Raw genomic sequence first — 22,199 nt, 5'->3', positions numbered from 1 at the left:
ATTAGTACGCAGTGGCTGGCCCGTTCCCAGAGACTCAGCTCTCAGCCCGGGGCAGCTGCACTCCTGCCTGTGTTCAACAGCTTGGTCCCGGAGTGAGGAGCAGTCTGAGTGGGAGGGTAATGAGCTCGCTCCACCCAGAGCTGAATATCCAGCTGTGGGAGAAGAATCGTCCTTGCATGCCCATCTTTGCTTAGGCAGGTGGTTTCGTGGTGGGGAGGGAAGTGGTTTGGCAATATGGATATACATGTGATGGTAGATCTCTTTAATATCTCAGTTGTTCTCCTAGATAGTAGTGAGATTAAATGGGGTGCTAACTGGCTTCAGGATGTTTCTCAGATTTTTCTCATGAGAAAAGGAGCTAAATAATCTCTAAATAATTGTCTTTTCCGGAGTTTGGGAAGAGATTTCAACGATGTCTCAAACTGTGTTCAGATTTGCAGGATATCAGAGTCTGAAATTTCAATTATAACTTGTAATTTCTTGTCAGTTGGAGAAATGATCTGTTCTATTCTATTCTATTATATTCTACAGTGGTCTAATTTCTTTCTCTTTAAAGATTCCATTGTACTTTATTATTAAATTATTAGTATTTTTAAAGCTTAACTTTAAAGGGATAGACCATCCAAAAATGAAAATTCTGTTATCATTTACACGCCCAACACTTGTTCCAAGACTGTATTGACTTTCTTTCTTCTGCTGAACACAATAGAAGATATTTTGAAGAATGTCAGTAGCCATTGACTTCCATTATATATTTTTTTCCATTCTATGTAGCTCAGTGGCTACTGTCAACTATTTGGTTACATTATTCAAAATATTCTTCTTTTGTGTGTAACAGACAAAAGAAACTCATATATATGTCTGGAACAACTTCGAGGGTGAGTAAATGATGACAGATTTTTCATTTTTGGGTGAACTATCCCTTTAAGCAAGTGTTAAATGATGGCAAAGGTAATCTAAATGTAAAAATAAGGGACATGCACAAATAAATATGCATTATTGGCTGATACCGATAAACCAAATCCACCAGTATCCATTATGGAATTTATATATTGTGCATCACTAGACAACATATCTAAAGAACCTAATTAACTTTCCTGAGCAATGAAAGAGAAACATCTGAGGAATAAAATGATTTATTCACTCTTTCCTTGATATATGGGAGAAAGTGGGATTTATGTGATGGTGGTTTTCATCAGTCCTAAAGCACTTAACCTGAGTGGAGGTGGGTATCCTCAACCAAAATCAATATGTGATGTACGCCATACGGCCGTGTGCTGAGCACACATCGACTAATAGGTATTAGGGTGAGGACTGAGTAAGGAAAGAAGGATTAGGGTAATTGTGTTTTATCTGCTGTGGTCTTTAGTGGATTGCACCGAGGACACACAGGCACATACTCACATACACACAATAGACAGAGAGATAGAGAGACCTCTTCAGTGACCTCTACTATGTAGATAGCAGTGAACTAGAGTGGAACAGGCTCTTGCACTGTGCTAACAGATAAAGATCAGATTTGAAAATCACATTTATGAAGCAGAACTCCTTTTGAATTATTCAAATAAAAGAACGGTCTTAAAACATCATAAAAACAGTTAAATGTATTTTTAGCAAAACATTTTTCATACTGTAGGTATTCATACTTATAAAGTATTCATACTTTATAGGATTGTGATGCATAAGTTTGTTTAAATTTATTAAAAATTATTTTAATTTATTTAGACAAATTAGTATTGAATTATAATGTTGGCCATTTAATTGATTATCAGCAATTAAAATACTAATTGACTGGTATCAGCCAGAATTTTAATAAAGGAGCATCCCTATTTTTAATTTATTAAATTTTACTTTATTTTATGACATAAACCAAAAGGTTAGGCTGTTCATAATAAATGAATGATAATAGCATTAGTGTCAAAGGCTTTTTATTACACACAAGTTAAGTTAAATACATGTTTCAAAACAGTAAAAGATTATGAATATTACTGAATAAGCCATAGTTATAATGAATAAGCAATTATAAAATGATATTATAGTAAAATGTCAGCTAGTTGACACATTCCCACAGTCGCAAGGTATAGCCTGTTGTATTGCCCAGCATTAATTGCTGTCGTTTTCATCAAGGTAGTATTAAACTGCAGTTGAGGCAAACATAAGCTTTGAACAATAACTATCCATCTGTTTCCTCAGACTTGTTTGGATTATGATCAGTTATAGCAGAGCAGCAAAATGGACAGTTTGAATCTGGCAGATTGACAGTGATTTGATTTGGACATCTGTCAGATGAAGCCCATGGGCTGTAGGAAACCAAGAACAACCATATGAGAAGGAATCTCAAAAATTGAGTTGCTAACAACAAAACTACTAGATTGATTACCATTCAGTGGAAATTAAGATTGGAATCTCACCATATGGTTTTTGGGTAGCCGAGTCTGTAGAAATTGACTGTAGATATTGAACGAACAGCTTCATCTGTGTGATAGCTCACACCTGAATGCATTGTCGACAGGCGGTGTGCCTCACCGAGCAGCAGGCCAGTTGGCAGATGTGTTCTCACGTTAAATTACGCTGATGTCATTTCCCATGGGTAATGTCTCTGTTACAGTTACAACGGCACTCCAGCAGACAGCACGAAGGAAAAGTCCCCACTTTCCCACTTTTTAAAAATTTTTTGGTGGGGTGGCGTTGCTTTCTATTATTGCGAGCCATATGACAGCGTGGTGGCATAAGGAACTCCCAGCTGTAGGAAACCAGAGCAGATCTGGCCGGAGGTGCAGTTAGGTCAATTCTCACTCATAGTCTGTTGGCGGTCTCCACTTCCCTCTTTATCTCCTGCGCTGTCTCGCGTCTATTTTTCGTGACAGATTTTTAAGACATAAGATATTTCAGCCAGCTGCTGTGAAGGAATCTCCATGTCAAAAAATTATTATAAGGGTTGGAGGTAACTGTTTCTCCTTTGGTTAAAACATTGTTGAAACATTGATGAAAAGACCAATGAAATGGGAAAGACATTTGATGTTGGTCCTCTTCACTGGGGTGTCACCTTAAGATAGTTTTGCTGATGGACGGATGGATGGATGGATTGGTAAGTGGATGGGTAGAGGGATGGATATTTGAATGGAATAGATTTGAATGTTTGGATAGGTGGATAGATGGATGTTTGAATAGATAAATGAGTGGATGAATAGAAGGATAGTTGGATGGACAGGTAAATGTATGGGCAAGGAGATTGGTATTTAAAGGAACAGATGGATGGATGGATGGATGGATGGATGGACGGACGGACGGACGGACAGATAGATAGATAGATAGATAGATAGATAGATAGATAGATAGATAGATAGATGTTTAGAGGGAATGGATGGACGTATTTTGTTCTCTGGCAAAAACCAGAATCTGAAATTTCACTGAAAACACATGAAAGTGAATTTCTTTTATTTTCCACTTTAATAACCAACCACTCTTTTAAAATGCATGAAGTACCACTCTATGCTTATACTCCTATCCCTTCAATCCTGAAATGAGCACACATGCGTCATACCAGATACATGGCACAAGGAACAAGCAGAAGTCGATAAAAAGCCTTGAGGCTGCTCGTCATGAAAGTGCGGGAAGTGCAGAGAGTTTGTGGTTGTTTCTTAATGGAAGCTGCCAGCTGAGAGAGCACACTGAGAGAGATGTTAACCTTCTGAGATAGCATGCACATTAAAGATGCATTACAGAGCGCTTTGAAGTCAAATTAGGTCTTATTCGAGTCATGACAGAGGGTGTGTAGAATCGACCGGATGTGGCGCCCTCTTCTGTCTCCTTATTATTTGATGGGGGTTTCAGTTCATTGTAGCCTGCATGAATGTCAGTAGATGCCCAGTTGTCTTTGCTAAATGCATTCCTTAGTCTACGTGTCAGTCTGAAGGGAGATTAATGGCCCTCGAGGAGAGGAGTGTGGGTGTTGTTTAGGGGTGCAACACCACAGCTGGTGAGTTAACCTAGAGCCCTGTGCTGGAGGCCCGGCTGACCCCGTGTTTTCTGCTATGTACATCAGGGGCTCGATTCCACGGGCCCCCTAAAGTCGAATAGGCTGTTTTCAAAGAGATAAACGACCCCTGATGCGGAACTGAGTATAACCTTGTAAAAATGTGTGTGTGTGTGTGTGTGTGTGTGTGTATGCATGACAAATATCCAGCAATGGGTGGGTTAAGAAACAGAGCGTATAAATAATTGATAATATGTACTGGCTTCTTTGTGAAGATGAACATCCATTGTGTATATGCCAGTCAGTATTGAAGGTGGTGGGTTTTAAAAAGAAGCATTAGCTCTCTGTGCTGTTGACCTCATTATGTGGCTTAGAGCATAAAATAAACATTCATAGGCGAGAAACTTAGTGAAATAATGCTATGGATTAAAAACACATTTTCCACTGATCTTTTGCCAGTAAATTCATTTTCACTTCTACTGAATATTCATTTTTGCTTTTATTTTTCACAGTGTGACAGAAATAAAAGCATGGCTTGGTGTCACGAGAAGATTAATCTTTTTTATTTTCTTTTTTTTTTTGCCTGTTGCTGCAATTTAATTTTCAGAACCATCTGAATCAGTCTGGCTCTGCGTTTTTTGATTACTGTTATTCTTTATCTATCTGTCTGTCTATCATCTATGTGTGTGTGTCTGTGTATATAAATATATAAGTATATATATATATATATATTTTAAATCATCTACTTTACTTCAGTTTTTGCATTAGAAATTGTCTATTTTCCTTAATAGCTCATAAAGAATTTCTCAAAACCAAGAACAAATCTGTCAGATTCTGTTTTACTAATTTTTTTTTCCCTTTTCCATTTAAACCACAATGTTTGCAATTACAATTTAGTGCAATTGTTGACAACCCTCTCCTTTAAATCACTATGAACTCAAAAGGCTTTGACATGTTTTTGGTCCAATTGCCCTTTTGTGTTTTCGGTGTCGTTCCAGCTCCCCCTCCCCTTTAAAACACTCCCAAGTATTCCCAAAAGCATTTATTCTCGGTTTCCCCCTCCCTCCTTCACTGCCTCCCCCTTCTCACCCCTCCCAACCCTTTGTTAGAGACAGCCCCTCATCCACTCCCCCTCTCACTGTCTTCTCCTTCATTTGAGGCAGAGAGAGGGAGTCATGAGCGTCCGTGCTGTAAGGATGCAGAAAACACGCTCTGTGCATTGTTTAACGTAACGGAGAGGTGGACTAACTGTCATCAGCCAGTTTGTTTTCTTTTTTCCTGCTTTTTTCCTCTCAGGCTCCACTCATTTGTGCGTGCCGCTCTCTGGCTCTTTGGCTGAGAAGCGCTGGCTGGACGCAAGCTTGCGCTGACAGTGTACCTGCTGCCTGGGGGATTTTCTGATATGAATAGCAGTGATCAGAGTATATGTTTTGGCTGGCAGTGAACACTTCCTCTGAGGATCAGCTGGAGCGAATTTAAGCCCAGGACACGAGGAGGAACACCAGAAGAGGAATGGATGCTTGAGAGAGCTAAACAGAGAGAGAAAGAGCTCTAAATAGCTTCTGACTCCAATGAAAAGAAATGAGAATGGAAGAGCCACTTTCCAGAGCGACAAACAACTTGGAGTCCACAACAGGAGATTGCCTTGTGTCAGGAGTTATCTACTAAATAGGACTATAACAGCACTGTCCAAAGCAGTTGTCTAGTTTGCTTTGCGCGTACCGTGGCAATCTCAGCTGTTCCTCGTATCTTGTTTCCGGATCAAGGAACGTGCCTCTACGCTGACAGGAGCATCTGGGTAAAGAGTACTCACCAGACACCACAACTTTTGACTGTACGGTTCATCCAGAGTGCTTAACGAAAAAGAGGGGAGGTTGCCATAGAGGACCAGTGTTGACGGATAGGAAGGTTGAGAAAAAAAGACCCTGCTTCTCTGCGGGGCATATGGTCGAGCTTGCCGAAGACAGCTGCTGACCCTCTGTGGGCTACTTATTCATTCATTCAGGAGATTCAGCCTAGGGCAGGGGGGGAAAAGTTTTGACTTTTATGACCGAAGACAAGCCTAGTGTTGCAGTTCTCTGGAGGATTTGGGAAGGGGTCACTCTCCAAAAGTTTGTGTGTTTATGTGTGTGAAAGAGGCTAATGACTCCAATTCCAGCTTGTGGGCAACTGAGCGTTTCCCTTGACAGACGGCTAGAATGATGCCTAGCCACACCCGCAGTGCATCCTGACACATGCCACAACAAGAGCAGCCTGGCATCTTCATGCTGCTGTCAGGCACAGACAGGTGGCAGCACGTCTTGAAGGAAGGGAATTCATTGTGCCATAAAAAATGACAAGCACCCCTTAAGACAAATCAAGAGCCAATTCATTACTAATTCACCAAGCCGAGGAGTTCTTTGCTTGTGGATTTAAACAACAAAGTGCAGCGGGGATTGTTTGCACTCGCTTGTCCGTGTTTCCAGTCTAGGCCAGGGGTCCAGTGGAGTTTTTGTCAAATACACTCAAAATAAATCACACTCTAACCTTTCATGACAAACCACCCCTGTGCTTGGGAAAGAAATGGAAGGATTGCCGAAGGGTTGGGGATTGTAGGACTAGTACCCTTCCAATGTGGCTGTAATTTGGGAACAAAATGCATTGCTTGGAGACTGGAGAAAGTATTTGTCTACGTTTTCCAGGAGGGAACTGCGATAAGAAGCACCACTGGAGTTTAAGCTGAAGCCATTTTTGGATTTCTTTTGTTTATCCTTCTTCTCTGAGTCTGTTTGGAACGTTTGCAGACTTGGCGTACTTTAGGGAAGGCACGGAGTGGAGTATGACCAGTTGTCAGTACCCCACGCCGCCCCCGGAGCGGGACCGCATGTACCAGCACAAAGTGTCGCTGGTCGTGCGGTACTTCATGATTCCTTGCAACATCTGTCTCATACTGCTGGCCACTTCCACGCTCGGCTTTGCTGTACTCCTCTTCCTCAATAACTGTAGGTCACAGTTAGTGAAACATGACATGCAGCGTATGTATATATATCTATGTGTTTGTGTGTTTGTGTTTGTGCATGATCCCGTAGAGTTTTTGTGGCTTGATAAGTTACAGAATACAGATCCCTTGTGTGCTCTGTAGAGTTTTCTTACAGTGATGCGCACTGAGGCAGAGGGGAGACACTTTGACGGATGGATGGTTCAATAAGGATGGATGGCAATCAAAAACTAATCCCTAATGCGTTGGCTTCGATCCCCTGCCTGACAATGAAATTATTAAGGATGACAGATAAACTGTCCTCATCCTACAAAGTGCTTGAGTGCTTGTGTCTAAAAACACTGCTCGTGGCATTCTGTCATCCCTGAAGTAGTGGTATTTAGACTGCACAGTGGGATAAAGGGGGCAGACTAAATGCCTTTGGATGTGAAAGCTTGGCATTAGCGTCAGTGCTTACTGTATCTGCTTGAGTGAATCTGCAAACGCTTTGGTGTCTAAGGGTGCCCCGCCAGCTGGTGTGTGTTGCCAGATAGTTTTGGCACTGTGCTTACAAAGAAAAAATTGGAGAAGAAACGTGAGCTCTAGAGCATGTCACAATGCGCTTTGATGACAGGAAGCAGCAGGTAACGCTGCTCTTTTCCTGTTTTAGATGTATTACTATCTCTGTCCTTTTTTTATCTGCCTTTTTGCACCATTGCATCCCAGGTTTTCTTATTCTGTGAATTCTCAGTTACATAGAAATGCAATATCTAAGACTCTAAGTATGATTTTGGAGCTTTTGTAAGATTTTGTTGGTACGCTCTGCTACAGAAAGAAGTTTAATTGGTTAGAAAATGGTCTCGCTGTGCATCAGTGCTGATGTCTCATTAAATTCTTAATGATATTGAAATTTAGATGACTTTTTAACAGGAAGCTTGTACAGAGCTTGTCACACACAAACACACACACACACACATACAGTATATGTATATGGTTTGTTTACACTTGAGTTCAGTGGCTGTCTTTGGCCGTTCTCCAGCATTAAGTTTGTAAGATGTCATGTGAAATTACACTACAGACAACTTCATTTTTTTGAGGCCCTTTTGTAGGCCCTCATGCCATATGAGTAGATATTAACAGTAGATTGTTAAATAGTTACATAGAAGAATATATGTGACTTTGTTCTGTATAGAAACAATAATTTATACCTTTTTAGATAGGAATATGTTCGATATTTTTGAAAGAAAGGCCCTAGAAAGGAGAAAACAGTAAGAGGGAGCAAAAAGAGAGCATTCAGCCCTATGCACCCTCTGTAAACCATTACTTATCTCATTTATCATAATCCTACCTATGCCCTCACTTAAAGAGATCCACGGTGCCTCTACATTAGATCTATATTAAAAGACCGAAAAAGGCCCTTCATGAAATTCTAAAAATGTGCCCTCTCCATCCCTCAATAAAGGAGTCTGAGTGTGAGGTTCATTTATAAGCCGACCATGTCGCAAAATCGATTTAATCCAGACAGATTCCATTAGATTTAAACATAAACTCAGTTAGAGCACTCCATCCCTGCTCCTCAAAGAAGAGTAAAAAAACGAGACGGAGTGAAAGGAGTACCATTAACATGGAGAGGTGCATCGTAGCTTTTGAAAGCTTGTTGGAGTGGGATACAGACCAAAGGTTAGTCATTTCCATTTTCATTTAGCAGGCACAGAGAAGAGAGGCCACACAGGGCTAGAGCTGCTCAGCTCCACAACCAAATCCATCAGCCTTTACATGCACATCTGCAAACTAGATAATAAAACAGAAAGGAAAAGAGGATGACAGACACTGAATGAAAACATATGGCTGGCATACGTATATGCACAGAAATGATAGCCTGCCTGACAGTTCATGTTGAGGTCTATTTGTGGCCACAAATGGCTGACTGTATCTGTCTTGTCATGCCAATTTATCAAAAAAATTATTAATCGCATGTTTGAAATTGCAATATTGGTTAAAAAAAATTTTCTTTTGATTTTCATTGTATGAACTAAGACACTGCGACATAAATATCTTAATGTGTGATCCACAGAAGAATCTGTAAGAAGCTTACAGCTTTACAATAATGTAATAATGGATAGAGATGACACAATTTTCATTTTCAGATTAACTATCTCTTTAAGTAAAGCAAATGTGCTTGAGGTGAACCTTGTGTTGAATTTCTCAGCCGTGTATCATTTACATGTGAAATGAACGTTCCCCTCAGACCAGTACAGACAGTTGTTTTGTCCTCTACTGCCACTGGACATAAAAGAAAGTCGAGCTGTGCTTGGAGGAGTCACAGGGTTATGCATTACAGTGTGTGAGCAGTATATATTTTATCTCTGGGATACACATCTGTGTGTGTGTTATTCACCCTCAGCTTAGTGAGGTTTCCTGGAGGGTGAAACAATGTAACTATCATGATTGACTCTCGGACCAGTTCAACAGACACTTCATTATTCAAGGAGAGAAGCACAGCAAGCCGTCCCCCCCCCTCTCTCTCTCGCTTTCTCGTTCCCTCACACCTCTGTTTTTCTGTCTCTCTCTCTTCCTCTCTCCAGTGCTGGCTCTCCAATCTTCCTTTCGCTCAGTTGTTGACAAGCAATTTGAAGTGAGCCTAAAATTAAACTCTATCCTGGCATTTGGGGGTGCTGGTGAAGAGGGGAGCAGAGATTCCAGCTCCGGCCCTCTGTGTGGGAGTGTGTATGTGTGTGGGAGTGTGTGTGTGTAAGTGCAACCGGCTGGCTGGGCGATTGATGTGATAGTTTTGTGGCATTGGTTATTCCCTCTTGCAGAAGCAGGGTGTAGTAGCTGCACTTTAGCTAGATGGCTTCACACGCATGTTGTTGAAACGCCGGTTCTGTCAAGAGTAATAAGGTACACGAGTTCAGTGTTTTCAAAATCACTTCGGTTTGGAGGAAAGTTAGACTGAGTAGGGTCGCTTCCAACTTCTGTGGCAGTTCTCGTTTTCAGTCAGTGCTGATTTTAATGAGTTTCAGCCCAACACTTTTGGCTGGTTTTGTAGTCTGAATATTTTTTACATTTATTAGTGTAAGAGCTTAAAAAGTGACAGTTCACCCAAAAATGTAAATTCTGTCATCATTTACTCACCCTTGTTTCGTTCCAAACCTGTATGACTTTCTTCTTCTGTGGAACACAAAAGAAAATATTTTGAAAAATGTCTGAATGTTGTTTTATCCTTACTATGAAAGTCAATTGCATTGAACTGCATTGACTTTCTTTGAATGGATAAAACCAGTTAAAACATTTTTGAAAAAAGCTTATTTTATAATAGTCTGTAACAAAGTTCGTAGTCACGGAAAGAAGGAGGCGGGAACCGGCAAACGCTCAAAGAAAACTTTAATAAATTAAACAAACACAAAATAAAGTCCAGGCCTGGTCCTCTCTCGTCTTTCACTGTCGTCACTCCTCCTTTTATCCCTCCGGAGCTCCTCCGTGGGACTCGAGACCCAGTTACTCCACCGGCCTCGCTCTGTTCCCACGGCTCTCGGCCCCGCCCCCACTCGTCCCATACCCCCATCGCCCCTCGCAGGCCGGGGGGGTACTCCCGAGACTGCGCTCTACTCCCCCCCTCCCCCCTCCGGGGGAGCCGATCACGGCGGCCGCGGCGTACCTGGGGGTAAGGACAGACTGACGAGGCGAGAGAAAAGGAGACGGAAGGATGAGGAGAGACAGAGACGAGAGAGGGGAGAGAGGAAAAAAATAATTCCCAGACACACTGCCACTCGGCCCTCCACCAGCTGGGTAAACTCTTCCGCGATGCCTGTTGGCAGCACTGGAAAGCCCTCGGTGGATGGCCCGACACTTCGGGCAGCCGGCAGGAGTCCCCCGTTCCCTGCTCCTCCCCATCATGGCGGATGGCAGCAGGCTCCGGCCTCAGGTGAACAGCGGCGACTCCTCTGCTCCCTCACGGACAGCAGCCGTCCCTCCACAGCCCAGGCGGCCGGCAGTGAGTTCGTCCGCCACCCCGGCAACTCACTCCAGCCCACCGCCTCGAGCATCTATGGCGGCAGACTGCTCCGCCATGCTCGATGGCACCGCGGACTCACCACAGCGGCGAGGGATCTCTGGCAGCATGTCCCTCCTTCCTCCCAGGTTTCGGCACCAATGTAACAACGTTTGTAGATCGGGAAGAAGGAGGCGGGAACTGGCGAACGCTCAAAGAAAACTTGAATAAAATAAACAAACACAAAATAGTGCGACAGCCCCTCGCGGAAGACTGTCGCACACAAACAGAACCAAAACACAAAATAAAGTCCAGGCCTAGTCCTCTCTCGTCTTTCACTGTCGTCACTCCTCCTTTTATCCCTCCGGAGCTCCTCCATGGGACTCGAGACCGGTGAGTGGTGCAGATGTCGCTCATCCTCAATCCCTCCACCGGCCTCGCTCCGTTCCCACGGCTCTCGGCCCCGCCCCCACTCGTCACACAGTCTTTTGTGGACGTTTGTTGCTTGTGCACACTGTATGTATAGAAGGCCTAAAGGGACATGCATTATTGTTTTTCTGTGTTGTTTTCTTGTGATCTGTAATTTTGAAAAAAGTTTTGTTTTTTTTTTGGTGTTGATTTCTCAAACATTATTATATTATCATGCAGATGTTCATTTCCCTTGAATTGGCTCATAATGAAAATGAAAACACATGTTCAGAGTCTATAGTGTTTAAAACAGTAAAGTTGTAGCTTCCTTCACGAATGTCATACAGTTAGACAGTAAAGTGCTTTATCACTGACAGGCATAAAAACGTTTCAGCTTCAATGAGTTGCTGAAATAAACTCACATTTTCGCATCCATGTTGCAGCAGTATGAGCATAGAAATGGCCAAGAAAAAGCAATAGAAAGCAACTTTTGTTATTTAAAAAATCAGAAGAACATAGCTGAGATTTTAATAAAATGTCAAAATCATGAGAGAATTAAGTTGAGATCTTGAGAAAACAACTTCTGTTGTCAAGATCACAAGACAGTTATGTCTGTATCTCCAGAAAACAACCTTTTTTTGTGTGTGTGTGTTTTTTGGTGTGAATTCATCTGTCCAACAAGTCATTTCAATGTCTGACCAAGAACATTTGCTTTAGTCTTACATGATAAACAATTTTTGTGGGTCGCTTCTTGATGTAAAGTCTGTGAAAGCAAGTCTGTCTTACTAGTTCAAAAGTTTGGGGTTAGTAAGATTGTTTTATGTTGTTTTTTTTGTTTGTTTTTAATTATCTTATGTCCACAAAGGCTGAATTTGTTTGATAAAAAAATACAGTAACATCAATATTATAAAATATAATTACAATTTAAAATTTCAGCAGCCATTACTTCAGTCTTCAGTGTCATATGATCCTTCAGAAATCATTCTAATATGCTGATTCGCTGCTCAAGAAACATTTCTTATTATTATCAATGTGGAAAACAGTTGTGTTCCTTAATATTTTTGTAGAAACCATTATATATATATTTGAATTCTTTGATCAGTAGAAGGTTAAAAATTTATATTTTCTATTTTAAATAGATTTTTTTTATAGATAACATTATAAATGTCTTTACTGTCACTTTTGATCAATTTAATGTGCCTTTTCTGAATAAAAGTATTAATTTATTTCCAAAAAAAAATCTTACTGACTCAAAACTTTTGAACAGTAGTGTATAATATTGAATTATTATATTTTAAACATTTGTTTCACTGGTGTAGGCTAAGAGCATTACTGCAAACAAATTTGACAGCATGCAACGCCCCGGATGCTGTAGATAGAGCTCAAGTTGTATTTAACCCAGAATCTCATATTCCAACTGATCTCTCTTAATCTATTCATTTTGAGATTTAATCTCTGTGAAAGAGTCCACTGTCCACCAACTCATTCGAAACGACTGATGACCGCCTGGGACTGTCCGGATGTCTTCCTTTTAACTAATGTGCCTCTCTCTCTTTTCTTCTTCCTTCGCAGATAAACCTGTTCACTTCACACCGGCTCCTCCTCCTGATGGTAAGTCCCATAAGAATTCCCCCTGACCAGAGTGTTTTCAACCTGCCCAGATAATGATCTCAGCTCGGGCCCGTTTGCTGTTTGAAGTGGGCATCCTCGCCTGGTCGCTTCCCACCACCGGCTTGTGTGCAGCCTGTTAACATGGTCAGCGAGAAGCAGGGAGGGACATCTGCTTTGATGTAGAAATCTCCTGACATCTTGATTTATCTAGACTGGTGGGATGCAGGGTGGCTGACTTCTCCGGCATGCTGCTAAAGTTTTCCCACATCCCCCTGGGACGCAGCTTCGTTTATTACTGAAGCTGATTAGCCGATTGCTTTTGCCATGTTTATGAATATAAATCTCAATATTAATTGAGGTATTGTTTCTCTTGTTCTCACCATGCACTGAGAGTCATTAATTATACAACAACAATTTATTGGCAAATGGCATATCTCTGCACAGATTAATTGGGAGAAACAGCTGGTTTCCCCATTCTGTTAATGAATATTTATATGTGACAACATGAAATGGGTTTTGGAGGTTACTCCTGAGCTGCTGGCAGTGGAGATGCTTCTCTTTATGAGCTGGAGGGAGCTCCATTATGGACACCGTCGTAAATACTCAAACAAAATAGCTGGGTGTGTGTGGGTGTAGTCGGTATTAATGTGCTGAAATTACATGTGGTATAATTAACTTCATTGCACACGTGCAAACATTTTGAAAGTTTTCAGCGTGGCTGTTAGCACCAAAGCAGACCTGAAAGACCAAAGGAGCAGCAAACAAACCGTAATAATGCTCTGAGAGCAATTCTGTGTTCATTTTTACACATTTTTATGATTTAGTTATGGTTTTTGTATATTGGTGAAAATATTCTTTAAATTTAGTCAATATTCATTGTCATTTTTTTATAGAATGATTATGACATTTAATTTTAGATTTAATTTAATAGAGCATTGCCAGTGTTATTTTAGTATTATGTACTATTATAGTAATTTGTAGTATTTTGTATTAGTTTTTATATTTATATTTTCAGTATTTATTTTAGTATTAGTAATTTTGGCTTTTGTAATTTTTTTCATTTTTTATGTCTAATTTTAGTATACTTCAACTTCAACTTTTTTTCAGTTAGTTGACAAGGCAACATTGCTTTTTTAAGTTTCAGTTGATCTAATATTTATATTTTATTTTATTTCAGCATATTTCAATTAACAAAAACTATTTTTAATGATTTTATTTTATTTTAAACACTGAGCAACGATGACGAGATTAAACAAATGCAAAATTAAGCCAAATATTCAAATATAAATATAATAATATGTGTATGTATGTAGACGAATTGTGATTCTAAATATATTTTGAAACATTTATTTATTAAATTTGTTACAGAGAGCACAGAATTTTAAGTTCTGCATTTGCTCCATATCCTGTCATTTTGTTTGTGTTGTGTGTGTATAGATCTGATCAATCTCATATATAGGATGTGTTTAAGTGTGTTAATTAATCTGTTAGTAAAGCACTTCAGTTCACCAGTATTCATTCACTGTTCAGCTTCAGCTCAGACAGGTCAATTCCTGACATTATTGACTATGATTTGGTTAATATAAAAACAATCGTGCTCTTTCTAGATTTTTCCCCCCCCCAAAAAACTTGTTAGTGCACAGTTAATCTTGCAACTTTTTTTCTTACTGATTTTACAACAGTACGTTTTAATTAAACACATTTAATTAGCATTACAATTCATCTTTGTAATTGTTGACCAAAAAACTTTGTTAACAAACACTTTTATCAGTAATTTTGTTGAGATTACAAATGCATTTGAAGAAACGGCTCTGCTGGGCCTGACATTATTGACTATGATTTGGTTAATATAAAAACAATCGTGCTCTTTCTAGATTTTTTTCCCCCCCAAAAAACTTGTTAGTGCACAGTTAATCTTGCAACTTTTTTTCTTACTGATTTCATCAACAGTACGTTTTAATTAAACACATTTAATTAGCATTACAATTCATCTTTGTAATTGTTGACCAAAAAACTTTGTTAACAAACACTTTTATCAGTAATTTTGTTGAGATTACAAATGCATTTGAAGAAACGGCTCTGCTGGTTCTAGGTTCGATTTGCACAATAATTGCCCAGTCACCTGCTTCAAAGCATGTTCTGTCTGAGCGTTTGAGGAAAGGCTTGTGTTAAAAATCAGGCTTTAAGATTTTATTCCCCTGCATCTACAAGACTACAAGACAATAGTTATTATCTCCTTGAAATGCTGTCCATGCAGCACTGCTGGGTAATTATGTCAGATTGATGATTTGATTAACCTTACTCCTTACCAAGAGAATTACCAATACAAAATTTACAAAATTACAAAATTTTACTTAAAATATATACATCTGACTCGTAGAGAAATAGAGGCAGTATACACTTCTAACTGCTTTTTAATAGAAGTTTAATGACATTAGAGATTGCTTTGAAAACCCGCAGTTCTGAGAGAAATTGTGAGGCGCCCGAGTGAAGTCGCAAAACTCCATTCCCCCTTTGATGCTTTCCAAACCTTGGGCTATTGATCACACCGCACATTTTCGATACATGGATGTTTCTTCTTCCCTGCCTGTTTGTTTCCGCTCTAGCCGAGCGTTTAAAAGCCGCAGCCAGCTCTTAATTACATTTCCGATTGTTGTGTGAGTTCTCAGACGGCCGGTTCTTTATGTGCCAGACCTACATAAGCCCATAGAAAAGCTCTCCTCCCGGCTATCTCATCCCCTGCCCCGCGGCCGCTGTCTTCAGAGGCCATTACGCGTCAAGGGAGATTGGTTGTCCAATTACACTTCCATCCCCAATCCTTCATTGCCATGTTAATTTGTTACAAGACTGAGATGTACTTATATAAAAGCCTATGCATTAGGAAAATGAGCATGAGAGGGGAAACATGTCCCCCGTTCCAAGGACGTAATGACATTCCCAGACCAAATTATCCACAGATATTTAATTAAACAGAATCACATCATAGACACACAAGTATCCTGCTATTATAAGCACAATTGAAGTCTTTCCCCTTCAAATGACAGAAACCAATCCATATTGAAGTTTCACCCCACTTTTGAAGCGTATTTGTATGTGCATCTGCCCGTTCCAACTCAATAAAAGATGTTTAATCACTAGCTGAAACCTGACAAAGCAACCTTTAATTAGGATCGTTTTGTAGGCCGTTTGTTCAATGTCTTTAAGCGGATGTCCTTCAGAGTTTTAGCCGCTCAAGCCGGCATGTGAGCGGCAAACTGAACACTACCAGATTCTCAAACTCAGGGGCGTGTTGCCCACACAGAGGTCATTAGTGTAAGATTTGGCAAAGCTTTGTCCCGTTAATTATCTCTGTGGCGTTTTAGAAAGTTGGCTTGAGGAAAACATCTTGCTTTCGATAAAACAAATGTTCGTTTCTTTTTATCCAGCCCACTTACGACGTTGTGTGCGCCAAGCAATAAACTTGAGGGGATTCTGTACTTGGAATGCCCTTGGTTTGGCTGGGTATTCATGTTATTTTTAGAAGGAGTCAAAGAAACAATGACTGGATTGTGTTGGGTAGTTTATAACCATTAGATCAGATGTTTTTGACTGGTTTGAGAAGATGTCGCCTGTAGCAATAGGTCACCTAGCATTCCCTCTTTAATTTGGGTCATGTTGGAAATGAGATGGTGAGATGCGGACATGGTAATTCAAACCCTCCTCGCTGTCTCCTACACATCTAGACATGTGGTAATGAATACACTCCATCTGAATGCAGCCTTCCGTTCGGCGTTTGTCACAGTGATGTGGGTTCGAGCTGTGGAACTACTTTCAGAGACCCTGCCAAACTTTCTTTAGCTTTGAAAAACTCAAACGGCTTCTTCCGAAAGGGGAAATTATAATAAATAAAAGGCAGGGCTTGTGTAATTTATTCAGCCATTGCTGTGTTCTTGACAGAAGGAAGCAGAATTAATTATTACCAGTCTCTTATCTTAATTAAATCTTTTCATGTCATGGATTTCACACAAAAGAGCCCGAAAAATCATGTTCATCGCCACTTTTTTTTGGTTTGCAGAGAACGGCGCGTATCAAGATATCAAATATGTTGCATAAATTCATCTGGGGATTAAATGTTATACCTAACTCGAGCGCTCACCAAAGTTTTCAAGTTTGACATTATGCCTGGAAGTTTTGTTGCCCTCTGTGCTGTCTGAACATAAATACAACTGCGAGAAATTCTCGAGAACGGCTGTCTTTGTAGTTCTGTAGAATCAGCATTTGCTTGCATAAGCAACAAACAGAAGAGCTTGTCATGGAGGGGAATCGGGGAGGTGTGGGCAAAGCTTGTTTTGATATTAATCTGTCTAACATATTCTTGACACAACACAGCAGTGTACAGCGCAGAAATGGAAGCTATTGATTTCTGGAGGGGAGAGATGGCAAGTTTACACACTGAGGGTAAGAAAGTAGATGTAAGATGTGGCCCGTTTGTTACACAGAATTGTGAGGAAAGCAATTCATATTGACATTCGCATCAGTGAGGTTTTGTCACGGCTCTGGTTTTACCTGGGCTTCAGATTGAAAATATACACTCACAGTCTTTTGTGTTCAAGTCAAATTGGCATTTGGGTCAATGACATATAGGAGTGTCCATGATAAAGAAAAGAAAAACACTTTGAAAGTTCTTAGAGATGTACTCTTTGTATTCATGTTGCTTTCATATGGTTTTAAATAACATTTATACCATTTTAAAGACAATTTTCAATGTAACATTTTCCATACACCTTATGTGAGTGTACATTTTACAGCTTGAGCTAACCTAAAAAGATATTTGATATTTTAAGAAACCTTGACACACAGGCAGTAGAGTCTGCAGGGGTCCTCTCTGATTTAGTTTTTTCTGCTTGATGGTTAGACAAAAATACTTCAGAAATGCCATTCATAAATCATAAATGACTTGATTTAAAAAAAAATGTTATATATCATTTAATATACAAATTATTTTTTAAGTATTATATGTTATTTATTTATTTATATAAATTTCATTCTCAGAACATTTGTATCAGCCTGATATTTCTAACTCTTTCCCCAAAACATATAAAAATTATTATTAATTCAAAAATGTAAAACATTTTAATCGAAGAAGGGGTGTATTCAAATCATTGTAGAGGTGTATTCAAGTCACTGCGCTTTAGTAGCTCCCTTGAATAGTAACATGAACCAAAACGGTGGCATAATGAATGCTAAAGCACTCAGTAGATCAGGTCTTTGTGAGAGGAAGATGTCTACTGATGTAGTTTTGGATTTAATTATAATAATTACAATGCATAGCAGTAATGCATTTGGGATGATGATAAAACATTGATTGCTATTTCTGAAGCATACACAGATGCATTAGTGAGGCAGGAATACCTTGAGATGCTGAGTTGTATGATTAATGTGATCGTTTGCCACATAGATCCAGGGATCAGATGTTGTTGACAGGCTTACAAGGAAATGCGAAACGACTTGATAGGACCGTAATGCAAGGGCAATCCCTATTGTTTTTTAAATTGTTAATCGCACCTGCTAAAATTAGAATGCTCTCTAGTCTCATTATGAAACCAATTATGTTGCATACTTCAGTTTTTATTACACAAACTTTGACTTCTCTTTCTATCAGTATAATTGTTCAAGACTTGAGTTATGTAACAGATCCTTCAAACCATTTATCATTATTTTATGGATGTTATTCCATTATACTGTAGTGTATAAGCAAACAGTAATATCGTCTCAGTATGTTTCCTCGAGGGAACGAGATGCTGCGTCGGAAAATGCTTTGGGAATGCCTTCTGTGTCCATGCTCTGAATCACATGTGAAGTCAGTCCAATAGCTGGGCGAGACGTCACGGGCGGGTGACGTCATGGCCAGGAAGCTATAAAAGCATGTGCGGCGGAGCCGGCGTCAGCTTCAGGAATGAAGCAAGCGCTGGCAGGGGTGCCGGAAGTATGGCACCGAGACGCAGCGTCTCGTTCCCTCGAGGAACCATGGTTACATACGTAATCTGAGACGTTCCTCTTCAGGAACTCGAGCTGCGTCGGAAAACGCTTTGGGAATGAGAATGCCCATGCTGCCAGACTTGCAAATCCCTGCCTAGTGTGGAAGAGCACAACTAAGGCGAGAGAAAGGTGAGCCAGGAGTGGCTAAAGTAGGCGGTGCCCGCCATCCCGAAGGCCAACTTCTGGAGGAGTGAGCCTTGACCCCCAAAGGAGAGGGGAGATCAGAGGACTCGAGGCTATGTAATAGCATCCTGATCCCCCACTTAGCATAAGCTTCTCTGGCCTGAGGCCTCGGCCTCAGCGCACCGCGGAGGAAACATGTAAGAAGAGGGTGTCTTCCCACTGAATGGCCACCGAGAGGGGCGTGGTAGGTCGCAATAGCCGCCACAAAGACCTCTAGGGTGGAGTGGGTCAACCCTGCGGATAAACAGGCCTGCAAGAACACCAGAACTGTACCAAACGGGCAGTTAGCTGGGTCGGGCCGGCGGTCTCCGCAGAATTACAATTTGCTCATAGAGGGAGCTCTGGATGGAGGATGGTCTCAACAACCTCAGTTGAGAGACCGGAATTTGAGTTGTGCCTCCTCAGAGGCCACACCCACAGCTTCCACAGCTCCACTCATGACCGCACCCCAACTGGTGAGGGACGCGTCCGTCGCAAACATTATGCGGCGACAAGGAGCTCCCAGCACCGGGCCCTGAGACAAGAACCAAGGTTTCCTCCACATGTCTAAGGCACGTAGGCACCTCCGCGTGACCTATAGCATGCGAAGCGGGTTTCCCCTCGGGGAGAACCCCTTGGTCTTGAGCCACCCCTGTAGGGGTCTCATGTACAGCAGGCCAAGAGTTATCACGTTGGACGCAGCTGCCATCAGACCCAGCAGTCTGGAACTGCTTGACAGTGAGTGACCGGCCTTCTGTTACTCTCGCGACTGTGGTGAGGATCGACCATATGAGGATCGACTCGATCCGAGCAGGAGACATACGTGCCTGCATCGTGGTTGAATCCCACACCACGCCCAGATAAGTGGTTCCCCTTCAGGAACTCGAGCTGCGTCGGAAAATGCTAGGGGAACGCCTTCAGCGATAACAAGCTCTGAATCATATGTGTAATCAGTCGAATCGATGGGCGAGACGTCAGAGGCGGGTGACGTCATGACCAGGAAGCTTTAAAAGCACGTGAGGGGCAGCCGGTGCTAGCTTTCTGTCATTCAGCAAAGCTCTCTGTGTGTGTCGGTCACGATCTATGTTCTGTGAGTCTTATTTATTGTTGTCTGTCCAAAAAAGTTGCACAAGCATTCAAAAATATAATCTCCAGCAGAAGATGTCTAAACTAAAGACAAAAAAGGGCGAAAGCAGATCGCGTTACAGACTGTGTGTTCCTCCCTACCCACGCTACATCACAAGCGGGGATACACACAGTTTGTGCGTGGTCTGCTTGGGAGCATTGTGAGCAGTTGCCACTGCGTTTGCTTCGCTCCCGGAAGGCTCTCTTTGAGGAGGGAGTCTTCACCAGCGTTCCTCATGGTGCTGGCCCTGCCGAGGTGGAGCGGCAGCTGCACTCGTGGGGTTCGGTTCGCAGCTGGATCTGGTGGAGGGAATGGAGACGGGCGAGTCCTTATCTTCTTCCTCACCTGCCAGATCCACTGCCCGCTCGCTGGGATCAGAAGCCCGTTCTGCGGCTACTTCCCCCCGGAGAGCCGACTCTGCGCTTCTCCTATCTTCCTCCGAGGAGGTTGATGTGGAGAACGTCGAGGATTCGCCCCTTCAATCCCCACAATATGAGGAGCTATTAGAGGTAGTTACTTGTGCGGTTGCCAAGCTGAACATTGAGTGACCCGCAGAGAAACAGGCTGAACCGCAGAAAAGCAAACTCGATGAACGCTTTCTGCGGGCTAAGTCACTACCTCCACGCCGGAGCCTGCCATTTTTTCCCGATCTCCACACCGAGGTGTCGAGATCGTGGAAGAAACCATTCTCAGCCCGCTTATTCGTCCCCGCCTCTGAGTACTATGGAAATGTGTCAGGGTTGAGTGAATGCGGTTACAGAGCGATGCCCCGGGTAGAGCAGACGCCTGCGAGCTATCTGTCACCCGGCGTGGCATCGTCTCTGAAGGCTCTGGTCTTGCCCTCCAAGCAGCTGCGAACCACTTTAGCGCTGGTGGGCAAGGGGTACTCAGCAGCGGGTCAGGTTGGTGCGTGTCTGCACACTATGTCAGTGTTACAGGCGTACCAAGCCGACCTGCTAAAAGAGCTAGATGAAGGCGAGCAAGTTAAAGCAGCTGATATCTTAGAACTAAGGAGAACCGCTGATTTAGCTCTTCGCACCACCAAGGAGACCGCCCGTGCTATTGGGCGGTCCATGGAAGCTCTAGTGGCAGCGGAGAGGCATTTATGGTTGACCCTGTCCGACATGAAAGAGAAGGACAGGGTCTGCCTTATGGATGCCCCACTTGCGCCTTCTGGTCTGTTTAGCAACGCCGTCAATTCCGTCGTCGACAGATACCAGGAGGCTCGTAAACAGGCGGCGGCATTCCAGCGGTTTCTCCCTCGCCGTTCTATAGCTCTGGGGGCTGCTGGGCGGGAGCAGCCCCAGCCGGGTACCAGCTCCTCATATAGGGGGGTCCAAAAACAGAGCGTTGCGTCTCGCCTTCCCCCGCAGTGGGACCGAGGATGGCGGCGCTCTAAGTCGGGGGCGTCTAAGGCGAAGCCCATTCTGAGGGTCGTGCTTCAGTCGAGGAAGCCCTCGACGAAGCAATCCTGACAGACTTATGCCCAGGACTGCTGAGTGCGGCCCCTACTGGGGAAGAGCGGGGTACACCGCATTGCACGGTGTCCGTCTCTTCTCAGCACCCTCAGGAAACCGTTCTGCCAACCCTGCCAGTGTTCCAGGGCGCAGCATTCTCCAGCGAAGGTCTCTGCATTGTGAGCAGTTGCCACTGCGTTTGCTTCGCTCCCGGAAGGCTCTCTTTGAGGAGGGAGTCTTCACCAGCGTTCCTCATGGTGCTGGCCCTGCCGAGGTGGAGCGGCAGCTGCACTCGTGGGGTTCGGTTCGCAGCTGGATCTGGTGGAGGGAATGGAGACGGGCGAGTCCTTATCTTCTTCCTCACCTGCCAGATCCACTGCCCGCTCGCTGGGATCAGAAGCCCGCTACTTCCCCACTTCCCCCCGGAGAGCCGACTCTGCGCTTCTCCTATCTTCCTCCGAGGAGGTTGATGTGGAGAACGTCGCCCCTTCAAT

At 42.4% G+C, this 22,199-nt stretch overlaps 1 protein-coding gene across 1 annotated transcript in view; it reads left to right on the top strand.

The window, feature by feature from the left end:
* LOC107593945 (agrin-like) overlaps positions 1–22,199 on the top strand; it is a 299,089-nt gene that overhangs the window by 112,295 nt on the left and 164,595 nt on the right. The window contains exon 4 of the mRNA XM_016283847.1: positions 12,904–12,942. Coding sequence (XP_016139333.1) covers positions 12,904–12,942 — 39 coding nt within the window. The remainder of the gene's footprint in view (positions 1–12,903; positions 12,943–22,199) is intronic.

The sequence above is a fragment of the Sinocyclocheilus grahami genome, unplaced genomic scaffold (assembly GCF_001515645.1).
Source record: "Sinocyclocheilus grahami isolate Dianchi unplaced genomic scaffold, SAMN03320097.WGS_v1.1 scaffold177.1, whole genome shotgun sequence".
Lineage (NCBI taxonomy): Eukaryota > Metazoa > Chordata > Actinopteri > Cypriniformes > Cyprinidae > Sinocyclocheilus > Sinocyclocheilus grahami.
This window is presented reverse-complemented; position numbering and strand designations above follow the sequence as displayed.